General features: G+C 45.4%; 1 protein-coding gene across 7 annotated transcripts in view; it reads right to left on the bottom strand.

The window, feature by feature from the left end:
• LOC117423550 (protein sidekick-2-like) overlaps positions 1-12,138 on the bottom strand; it is a 136,947-nt gene that overhangs the window by 27,718 nt on the left and 97,091 nt on the right. For all 7 annotated transcript variants that reach the window (XM_058989809.1, XM_058989810.1, XM_034039529.3 and 4 more), the window contains exons 5-15: positions 7,878-8,011; positions 5,512-5,623; positions 4,975-5,165; positions 4,569-4,652; positions 4,100-4,294; positions 3,882-3,998; positions 2,057-2,224; positions 1,507-1,609; positions 1,218-1,394; positions 816-952; positions 196-343 (exon numbers count right to left, since the gene is read on the bottom strand). In XM_058989809.1, the coding sequence (XP_058845792.1) occupies positions 196-343; positions 816-952; positions 1,218-1,394; positions 1,507-1,609; positions 2,057-2,224; positions 3,882-3,998; positions 4,100-4,294; positions 4,569-4,652; positions 4,975-5,165; positions 5,512-5,623; positions 7,878-8,011 (1,566 nt within the window). The remainder of the gene's footprint in view (positions 1-195; positions 344-815; positions 953-1,217; positions 1,395-1,506; positions 1,610-2,056; positions 2,225-3,881; positions 3,999-4,099; positions 4,295-4,568; positions 4,653-4,974; positions 5,166-5,511; positions 5,624-7,877; positions 8,012-12,138) is intronic.

Here is a 12,138-nt window from a genome sequence, read left to right as displayed (position 1 = left end):
CAATAAGCTCTACCAAGGTTAGTAGCTCCTACAGCATACATCCCTTGGCTTTACATTCGTTAAATACTTTTATGTGAAAAATAAATGTGTTTTTGTGAACCACAAGGCTACGTGTTTAACATGCTGACTCTCCTGCCTGTCCTTACCAAGCACTGGAACACAGCAGCTGAATCAATTCACTATGTGAAGCCCCACCTTTCGGTCTCCTTGCTGAACTGACCCTTCCCCACGTCGTTGACCGCACAGATCCTGAACTGGTACGAGCGGGCCGGGATGAGGCCGCTGACCGTTACTGCAGAGGACTCGGGTTCGATATTGGCCAGCAGCACAGTCCAGGGAGCATCTGAAGAGCAAACAGACAGAGACTCAGGGAATAGTTCAGAATGAGTTTGTCCCGCGCCCCTGCGCAGGGGGGAGCTACACCTTGAGATGAAATCCAGGAACATAAACAATCATAAACCCAGAAACACAGAACATAATACTGTAAAAAAAGCAAGAAGGATAAAGAGTATATTCAACACCCACTTACCAAGTAACCCTCTACGTGATCAAAGACTCTTCGGAGGAGAGAGTTAGAGAGAGGGATATAATGCAAATGCTTGATAAGTAGCACTTTTTGAAACCAGCTGTGAGTGTAAAAGGAATTTGCTATCTTGACACATAAGACTTCAGTTCTATTCCTATGGCAGGTTTGCTTCTATTTTTAATGCTTAAACAATAACAGTGTTTAGCTCTGCAACTGTTTAGATCAATTGAATAGACGTCATTAGCTTTACTGTAATGATTCCCCCCCCCCCCCGTCTGGGGGCACTCACTATTCTCGGACACCTCCAGGATGTAGCGGATGAGGGGGCTGTTCCCGTCAAAGGGCTTGGCCCAGGTCAGGTTGATGGCTCTCCGCTCCACCAAGCTCAGCACTGCTACAGGGTTCTCAGGAGCGTGAGGGAGCTGCCTGAAACACACGAGAGGGAGGGGGAGAGGAGTGAGAGAGGCCAAGGGGGTCGATCGCACTCTGCTGCACTGGTACAGGGCTACTCCTTGTAATACAGAGAGAATGGGAGGGAGAACAAAGAGAGAGCACAGAGAGAGTGGGAAAAGGGAGATTGAAAGACCGGATTTAGAAGCCTTGTTGAAGAGGCCGTGCTGCCCTTGCTAACACACCCTCAAATAAGAGCATGGGAGAGACTGGGAGAGAGGGGAGTGAGGGAGGGGCTGACCTGACTCGGAGGTGTGCACTGCGGGAGTCGTTGCCTCCCACGGAGGTGACGTGGCAGGTGTAGGTGCCGATGTCTCCGGACCAGGTCTGGGAGATGTGCAGGGTCCCGTCGGGGTCCAGGCGGATGCGTGGGTTGGAGTTGGTGTGGAGCACTGAGCCTTCCTTCTCCCACACGTACCTGCGTAGAGAAAACACAGTCGCACACGCTGCAGGAGGCTGATCTGCCATTCACATTCATGCACGGCTCAACAGTGACGGAATGACAAGAACATTGGTTCAAATCTGCGCACCTGACAGTGATGCTGGGGTCGTGGGTCACTCCGCACGCCATGGTGGCTTTGGTTCCCTTGATGACACTCTGGTCCTGGGGGGGGCTCGTGATCCGGGTTCGTGCTGAAAAAAAATAAACTGGTTACAACAGGAATAGCTGAACCATGGGAATGTTGCCCTGCTTAACTACAGTCTATACTGAGGGCTTTACCAGAGACAAGCCTGCACAAAATCAAGCTTGTAATGCTATCACCTGACATGCAGGCTTATCAATTCCAACAGGTTAAAGAGAAAAAAACTGTTAATGTTCCAAAGCAAGTAAAAAACAGCTTGGATGCACTTTTGAGTCCTTAAACTTAAATTTCAAAGCATATTTTTACAGTTACAATGCACAGAGCCCCATTTGTTTTATTTTCCTTTGGTAAAAAACATGCTATCAACTGAATTGTGGTGTGCTCAGTCATCTGGTATAGTAAATGGGGTTTAATGGATAACACTTGGAGTCCATTGCATGTATTTGCACCAAGGCTTGGTTATCAAGCTCTTACGCTCTCCCTGTGCGGGTCTTACCCCAGACGATGAGGTCAGCGTTCGCCTCGTCGATGCCTCGCGAGTTGGTTGCTAGGCAGCTGTAGGTGCCAGCATCGGAGATGTGGGAGGGGCTAATGAGCAGACTGCCCGACTCCAGCAGAGTGAAGCGGGGGAGCTGGACTGAACCACTGGCAAGGATCCTCTCTCCTGCGGGGGGAGGGTCAAGAAGAGAAAAATAAACAGGTAGTCCTGGCCACCCCCATTGCAGAGGGATAAAAACAAGACAAAATGCCCCTCAGTGAATGGATTATATTTGGGGTACCTATTACTGCACTTGCATTATGAATTGCTCATCAAAATATTTTGCATGGATTTGAAGATATTTAGGAAGCAAGGGGTCTGGGTAAAATGGTTCCACAATGACCTAATTCAGGGATACCAAGACATGTGTTAAGCAAGGGGTTCTTCTCTGCACTGTCCCAATACAACTTGAAGACAAGTGTTTATATATGTATACACCGGTACTGTATGCACACACAAAACACACTCTGGAAATGTGCTTCTCACTTCTATTGACACTTCTGAAATAAGATTGTCACTGGAAAAACAATGAAAGGAGTGAAACTTTCATCAGACTGAGACGATTTCAAAAGCAGAATCTGCACTGCCGCTCAGAGCATGAGACCTCCTTCCAAGTGTGAAACTTGTTACATCTTCATCATCATCAAACATCATCAAAGCGTATGTGCATTTTGATACAGGCTGCCAGTCCGGTAAAAAAAAAAAAAAGATTGCATTCTTTTATGATTTAGCTGGCAATCGCATATAAAATCCTCAGAAAGAAAGCGTTTAGAGCTATTAGCTAGTAACGTTTTCAACCAGATTGCTGAAGGAATTTCAGGTGGTAAGCACTAATGAACCCTCTTGAAAACTGAGCTACCCCTAATAAAAATGTCATGTGGGTGTCCTTATATGTACAGTAGAACCTGTCATATCCGATCCTGTAAGATACAATAGCCTAACCTAAAGACCTCTAGCTTGTGCCATTTACACATGCTTGTACCAAATGAACAGTACAGATGGAAACTGATCAATGAACATTTTTTATCATTGGTCTAAAACGGTACATTTAGGACAGAAAAATTTGCAGATAAATAAAAAAAAAAGAAACGAGTGTTTCGGGAATTCAGCTTCACTTTTTACCTGTTGTAACTTCACGTAAAAAAAAAAATTCCCTGTTTAAACATGTTCAATAGCAACAGAAAGATAACAAGACAGCAAGGGGTTGATACAATTACTATAAAGCTGAAATTTAAAACATAAGAACATAAGAAAGTTTACAAACGAGAGGAGGCCATTCAGCCCATCTTGCTTGTTTGGTTGTTAGTAGCTTATTGATCCCAGAATCTCATCAAGCAGCTTCTTGAAGGATCCCAGGGTGTCAGCTTCAACAACATTACTGGGGAGTTGGTTCCAGACCCTCACAATTCTCTGTGTAAAATAGTGCCTCCTATTTTCTGAAATAAGCTGAAATAAGATTTTTTTCGACCTCCAAAACTAGTTTGTGCTTGTGTTCTAGTTTTTTTTTTAAATGCCTTTTCTGTCAGGTTAACATACACGGTGCTGCTTTGTAAATGAATGTATAACAGTGTTTTGCAATAATTTGTACCGATTTTCTTTGTATAGCACACACGCAGTGCCGTACTTGAGTGTTTTAGACTGATGTGCCTGACAGTGTTCAATTCTAATGCCCTAATGTTAATAAAGCAACTACACTGTAGTGTAACGATATTTTCTCATGTCCGATGAACTCGGAGGTGACGGGTTGTACTGCACACACATAGTATGCTGAGATGCTCCTCACCTTTCTGCCAGGTGATGGCTGGCCGGGGTGCTCCCGAGGTCTCGCAGTGCAGAATCACTGACATGCCATCGATCACTGTGCTGTCAGCAGGACCCGCCGTGATGTTCGGGGAGATGCCTGCATGGGAAAGCACAACGTTACCGCAGCCCTTAGTATTGAACCCGCCGGTCAGACAGAAAAGTGACGTCAACACTGAAATAAGTAAAGTTTCCACGTACTGGTGACGGCGAGGTAGGTGTTGGTCTGCAATTCTCCGGCCTGGTTACTCGCGAAGCACTGGAACATTCCGGTGTCGTCAGGCAGGAGCCCGTTCACCTGCAGAGTGCCGCCCGGCAACACGCGGTATCGAGGAATCTTCAATGAGCTGATAGGGACCGCGTCCTTGAACCAGAGGATCTCTGGTTTCGGCACACCTACAGAGAGAGAGAGTAGAGAGAGGAGAGAGGAGAGAGGGGGGAGAGAGGTGGAGAGAGAGAAAAGGGAGAGGGAGATAGAAGAGAAAGAAACAGTCGGATAACATTTTCCTGATCTATTGTTTTTATTTTATTGTGAATACTGTGGCTAAAACCTTTTGCAATGGGATTTTGTGTTTACATTGGGTCTTCTTTATTTCTAAAAAACAATGTCAGTGTGTCTCTGGTAGTGAGAGCCAGAGGTAATGGTCTGTCAGGAGCGTGAAGGCCTCACCTCGGGCCTGGCAGGGGATGTCCACCACCTTCTCCATCTCTGCAGTGATGTGTCTCTCAGGCTCCTTCACAAACTGGGGCGGCTCTGGAGGAGGGGAGACAAGACAGGCAGTCAGTGGAGGTGAGAAACAGCTGATTTATCCTTCCTCTTGGACAGAGGAAATGGAACAAAGAGGACAACAGACTTCTTCTGATTATATAATTGAAGACAGCTCATTACCTAGAACACATAGAGAAATAAATGACCTAAAACAGATGGTATTTTATCTAGACTAGAAAGGGTGAATTGCCTAGGACAGAGGAAGCCTATTACCTAGAACAGCAAAGATACATAGAAATGGTACACTAGCAATAATGTAGGCAAATAAAATGAGTTAAAAAAGAAACAGAACCGAAAGTGACAGTACCTAGAACGTGGAGGTAGGCTCCGGCGCTGACCGAGGGCACGCTGCTGCTGCGCAGGACAGCCTCGCACTCGTAGCGTCCAGACTGGTGCACTGTTGGGTTCAGGATGGTCAGCCGGCGGTTAAAGTCACTCAGACCATTGGTCACCAGGACTCCATCCTTCCGCCATACGATACTCAGCTTGATAAGGGGCCTGGGGGAAAATAATATCTTAAGTGGGACAGAATTTCTAACTAGGCCACGCTGCTTCCCTTCCAGATCCTCAACTAAATATTAGGCCACACTGCCTCCCTCCAAGGCCCTCTCCTCTAATCTCTAGGTCACACTCTCTCCCTCCCAATCCCTCAGCTCTAACCACTAAGCCACTGTCTCCCTCCCAGTCTCTCTGCTCCAATCTCTAAGCCACTGTCTCCCTCAAAGTCCCTCAGCTGTAATCTCTAAGCCACTGTCTCCCCCCCAGTGTCTCAGCTGCAATCTCTACACTGCTCTCTCCTGCTGTTTCAGTCCAGTCAGAATGGAGCAGAGGAGGGATTCCTGACCTGGCATTAGCGACGCACTCCATGGTCACCTCTGAGGTCCCCGAGGCCACGCTGGTGTTGCGGGGGGGAATGATGATGGTTGGGGCGATGGGATCAGCAGGGCCGCCCACGTCTAACAGAGAGAAACAAGCACAGGGATCAGACACTGAGAGGATCACCAGCACTTCAATACCTTAGCATTTATATCACAGAGAATAAGGAACAAAAGGGCCACTAGAGGGCTCCCCTGTATGTGATTTGTTCCATTGGACAAGTATTCCTCAGATTACTTAGTTACAGTGCTGCTTATTCTGCATCACCATGATCTGTACCACCCTACTCTATACTGTGTTATTGAAACAGATGGTTCCTGACACACTGAAGCCTTGAGAAACAGACAATTCCAGCAGAGACAGGGTTGAACTCTGGATACTCCAAACGTATGTGTGGTAGTCTTTACAATACGCATTTACTGTGGTTTATTATCACATCTCTCTTTAACATGCTCACCTACCCTTGACCACGCATTTACAATGCTTCTGTGCTTTTACTGTGGTGTGCAACAGGGATTGGAATGTACAGTCACAAAGGTGCTAACTTTATAGAGGCACTTAGCAGTTTATAATCTCATGTCTGGTGCTGTGACTCAAGACGCACATAGAAGGAGGGCGGGTGGGGGGATCCTTCTATCTCCCTGGCACCCTTGCCTTCTCACACTGTGGCCCGTATCTGTCTCTCCCTCCCTGGTCCCTGACTGCATTGCCCTCTGCTTGTCCTAATAAGTCTGTGGGCGACGCCGCAGCGGGGAGGGAGAGAGAGACTTTGATTACACACTCCCCGTCTTGTAGACAGGAGTCACCTTTCACAGCAAGCTTACATCGACAGCCCAGCTTGGGGTTTATCAGCGCCTCCGCTTCTTAATGGATTAATAAGAAGGGACTGTAGAAGAAACTGCATTGCTTCCTGCAGACATCGATGAGTTAGTCCCCTCTTGTTCACAACATCACCTACTGATGCCTTTTTTTTTAACCAACAGCTGCTGTAACACCACAGGCAGCCAGGATGGTACTGATTCAATCTGAAGCATGCAAAATCTTAAAACTGACCAGGAGAAATTGGTGGCAATTTGATAGCAAAGCCTGTTGTTCAGATTGGCTAGTTTTGAGATGATTCTAAACCTCAGCATTCTGTTAAAGTGCAAATGGGAGATGCAGCTTTCATACAGCACAAAATGCATGTCATCAATTTCATTTGCATAACAAAAGTGGGCGCTACATATAGCAGGATTTCAATTGCCCCCCTCTCAAAAAATAAAAAAAAATCACAAAGGTACAAAATCACCAGGAAGGGGAATTTCTGGTTTCTTTGTGCATATGCCTAATTCAAATATAATAATAATTATAATTTTAATTATTTCTCAAATAGACAAGGGAAGGGTCCTTTTCTACCCATCCCTTACTGTATCAGCACCTTGAGTTCTGCAGCACAGGGGCCTCTCTCTGTAGATTAAAGCCTCTCTTGATAAATATCTTTAATTCCCCAGCGCAGGGACGGGTCCTCTCTCTGGAATGGAGTCTGCTTGTCTCCCTGCCCGCTAAAAGGACGCAGCCTCTGAACAAATGGTTTCCAATAAACGAAATAATAAGCAATTCAATTATCTTCAAGCAAATAAGAAATGTCTGCGTGCGTAACAAATGGCTGCTTCATAGAGCCGCGTTTAGCCCTAAGTGGACAGAGCTGTGACAGGGCAAGCAATCGGATTAGGGCTGCCGCTGGTACAATTCACCTTGAGAAGGGCTGCGGGGAGTGTATTAAAAAGCCATTTGTCGCCTGTGACCAGCAGAATGCTGGCTCTGGCAGGTCTTAAACTAAGGAACCAGCCACCAGCTGCCCAAGTGCACTGAATCAGCAATGATCAGCAGGGTGAGGAGGTGCAGAGCAGGCAAGGGGTGGGTAAAGACAGAGGCTCATATAAGCTGAGGACCCTCTGGTGTGCATTTTGTATAGTTCAGTGAATTGCATGGTGTTCCGAGAAGGATATATAGCATAATCACATGCCCTTTTTATGACATGTGCAGTTGGAGTGTTCTGATGCTCAAATATTAAAATGTATTCCATTTTCTCCCTGTTGCCTGGGAATTTATCTGTGCTTCCTGATTCCAGAGAAATAATGTGTGACATTGTGAGATTTAACCTCTTGACTTCAAGTGGAGCCAACGTTTCAAAGGTCACACCGTCTAACGATTATTCTGGGAATCAGGAAGAAAAGACACAAGGTCAAGTCCAAGGCTTTCTCCAAGTAAGCTCACAAACAGCACTGGACTGCTCAGAATGGCAGCTTTCTACAAGGTACAGACAATACAGAACCACTAGGAGGCGTGTCTTACTCTCCACGGAGAGCGTGATTGGCTGGCTTGTCTTGTTCTCTCCATTCTTGTCGTTGACTGCTTGAACGTAGTAGCGACCGGCGTCCGGAGCCACTGTGGACAGGATGACCAGCGTGTTGTCCAGCGTGATCGCTCTGAGGAGAGAAGAGGGGCATCAGTAACAGTTAAGTTTTACAGTAGGTGCCGTGGACCTATGCGTTATGTTGATCACGGTTAGTGTTTCACAGCACCACCATAAATCAAATGCAATCTTGGGGTTAGTCTGAAAACCCTTTTTGACAAAGGACAACTGGCACAAAGGTTAACTCCCTCAGGATAAAAAGTCTTTCAGGCAACTGACTGTTTAAGTTAAGGATGATTCATATTACGTTTCAGTGTTTGTGTACCATGCTGCCTAGAAGGAAAGGGTTCTTAAATAATGCCCAGAAGTGACCCTCAGATTACAGCCTCCTCTAACATCTTCGATGGCTCCGCGAGGGCAGGTCAAAGCTCAAGCGCAAGCCAGCAGCCACAGAGAGAGCCCTGCTTCTCCTCTCGAGAGCAGTGGAGCGGAACTCCAAACAGGATGTCAGCATTGAGAGATTGGCTGTGTTTCCAATCAATGTATTATTATTACCGTGTGTTTAACAATCTGGATTTCGATCGTGTGTTCTGAATGGATGCCCCGGTCTTTCCCACTGGCTGCCCGAGAGATGCTGCCGCATGGAAATGAGATGCAAATCTCCAGCAACTCCAGGTTGGTGAAGAATACCAATTAAACATGCAGGGGCTGGTTTAGGAGGGTGTACAGCATGTGGGGCTGGCACAGATACAGTGGCCCAAAACATAACTCGTTTTTTCATGATAAAATCACTGCAAAAGATGTATCCAGATTCTAGGTTATTCGAGTTGTCCATTGTAATGATTTCATGGTGATTTCACTGCATCAGCCTTCAATTGCTTGATGGTTCATTGCTCCATAATAACCATCAATAGACGTGTGATGCTGCTAACTGTTCATTTGATCTTTCATGCGTCAATGAGTAAACACTTTCTATCTTTCAGTGTCTCCACACTGAGCAAAATGATTTGAGAATATGTCCCGCTGGCCCACTTTTCAGTACTGAATGCCAGGTTTATTTATTTTTTGGACCAATTTTATGAAGTGTAAAGCTTTTTGGAATCGTCATCTGGGGAGAAGAAACAGAATTGTCTACATATGTTTGCTTTAGAATCTTTACATATGTTTCCATTAGTGTCACCTGAGACATAGTTTCCTGACTATTACAGTGGCTATAGAGGGATTCAGGTGGACGGATGGAATAATGGGGCAGTGTGGGCAGCACTGTGGGCAGCAGTGTGGAGTAGTGGTTAGGGCTCTGGACTCCTGACCGGAGGGTTGTGGGTTCAATCCACAGTGGGGGACACTGCTGTTGTACCCTTGAGCAAGGTGCTTTACCTAGATTGCTCCAGTAAAAACCCAACTGTATAAATGGGTAATTGTATGTAAAAATAGTGTGATATCTGTATAATGTGAAATAATGTATAATGTGATATCTTGTAACAATTGTAAGTCGCCCTGGATAAGGGCGTCTGCTAAGAAATAAATAATAAAATAATAATAATAATAATTGATTATTGTGATAGTAGTGATAATTACTTAGTCTTGATTTCTTATTGCACTGAAATATGATTAGCAAGAATCTTATCAACAATAAATCATAGTTCATCTAAAGCTAAAAAGGATCGGCACCATTGCTAAGCCATTTTATTCCTCTTTCTGTAGATCTGATTTGTCCATAAAGAAATGCTAGGAAGAGGGTTGTTAGTGTCATGTAAATCAACTGGGAATTGGAAAATAAATACTTGAAATCAGTTAACCCTCTATTGTGGCAGAAAACAGTGGTGAGGCTTCATTTTAAAAAGCCAACGAGCAAAATGCAGACTGATAAAACGATCCAGAGAGAAAAAAGTAACTAAGGAGAAATGTGCAATTAATGGGAACCATGATTTAAGATAATGGTAATTGGTTAGCCTACAAAACATAAAAACATACAGAGTTTACCAGAACTTGGCCTCTGTCTCTCCCCCAGTCAGCACACACACTGAGAGCCTGTCTATCACTGCTTCACGTTTGATCTTCTCAAACCTCAAAAGTAAACAGCAGTCTCAAGGCTGGTCAGTGCTTATTGGATTGTCAGCTGGTCAGAACTCAATAGCTAAGCAACAAGGTCAGGAGGATTGATTAATACTTTTTATATTGTGAACCCAGACTGTTTTCACAAAGTTTAAAGTAGCAGGTTTAATCAAGTTAAAGTAAGAAATCTAGTCAGCATATTTCATTACTGTCATCGGGTCAGACCATAGTAAGCTCAACGTGGTTCAAAGCTTGGGTTTCTTCTGGTTCTATCCACCAGTCACCTAGTCCCCTATGCAGTCATCTAGACCCCTATGCAGTCATCTAGTCCCCTATGCAGTCATCTAGTACTGCATCTTGAAGCCTCTGGTCTCTCAGATTTATTCATCCATTTATTGCACTCTCTCAAGCACAGTAAACTCCATTATTGAAAGAGAGACTGGGTACTTTTTGCTAGTAGCTGGAACAATCCCATTTGAGCAAAGCCTTCACAGGGTGAATCGGCTTAGCAACAGTAAGAACCAAAGCTATGTAATACAGTGTTACATTGTACCTGGGGGAATAGCTTTTAATGAACGAATATTAAGCTTATGGTAGCGGTCCCTGGTGATCCATGACCATGTGGAGGTTTGAACATTGCATCTCTTAGCATTGTGGGTACAGTATGTACTTGGTAGTGGAGCTGCTGGAGTTTCTGTGTTTGAGGTGAGAGTATAGTACAGACACTGTCAGGTCACCTTGCTTGCACAACACTTGTTTAACTATGCACCGTTTGGCATTTGATGTTAAAAGACCTATCCTGTGCAAACACAGTAGCTTTAAATCCCTCACCCCCCAAACAGCAGAGAAGAATCTGTCAACCGACATGCTTGCTTACTTACTTAAAGCAAGGGTCCCCCTGTGAAAATATGACAACACTCAATAATTCCCCCCGAGGAGAACGAAACCAAGCCTCCGCACACAGCCCCCGGAGTGGATGAGAGAGGCAAAGCGCTAACAGAGAGAGACGGTCTGAATGAGGGATAAATATATCAGCGCACTGAGGCAGAGATCTCTGCTGCTCCTGCATATCCCTGATAAAGAGCTGAGGCTCGTAATATAGACCCCCTCGTACACACACACACACACATGCACACGCACATGCACACACACACACACACAACCCAACACACACACACACACATGCACACACACACAACCCAACACACACCCCAACACACACACACACACACACACACACAACCCAACACACACCCCAACATACACACACACGCACACACACACACACACACCCCAACACACACACACACACACACGCACACACACACAACCCAACACACACCCCACCACACACACACACACACACACACAACCCCCTTCCCCAACACACGCACACACACACGCACGCACGCACACACGCACAAAAGCTGCTGCTTTTTGCTAAACTGAGAGTTAGTGACTGGGGGGGGGGGGGGCAATATAGACACAAGCAGAAGTATTAGGGTGACAGGATCCTATGCGTCTTCCGCCATTATAGTGCCGTTATGAGGCTAGCCGCAAACCTATTAGCATCAGAAGACATTAACACATCTCCTTGAAAAAACCTCCTTATAAACCAAGTGTCTTCACAGTTATATGAAGAAATTCACTCCAGTCGTTAATGAACTGCAGTTATAACTACTAGACCTCAAATTATATGACTTCATTCCAGAGGTGAAAGTCACAAGAGGCGTGTGAATTCACGCGGTGCACCACCCTAAGTTACTTTCGTTTAGTAAAATTACTAAATTTTAGTAGTCGCTTTGAAATCACGGCCCCACTTCAAGTAAAACGCCTAATGACTTTGCACTGATTTTGCTACTTTGCTACTTATTTGAGTATTTGTGACCTACATAGTTCAGGTATATTCCAGAGGTTCACTGTAAGTATGTCAGCGAAAGGATATGTATGCAGCTCGATTTAACTGAGAGGTCAGTCTCTGGAGGTCAATACCAGGGCAGAATGGTTAAGACAGACACAGACAGACAGACAGACAGACAGACAGGCAGGCAGACAGGCAGACAGACAGACAGACACACAGGCAGGCAGGCAGACACACAGACAGACAGACAGACAGACAGACAGGGACAGACGGAGCATTTCACC

This window comes from Acipenser ruthenus, chromosome 17 (assembly GCF_902713425.1).
Source record: "Acipenser ruthenus chromosome 17, fAciRut3.2 maternal haplotype, whole genome shotgun sequence".
NCBI classification, from domain to species: Eukaryota; Metazoa; Chordata; class Actinopteri; order Acipenseriformes; family Acipenseridae; genus Acipenser; species Acipenser ruthenus.
This window is presented reverse-complemented; position numbering and strand designations above follow the sequence as displayed.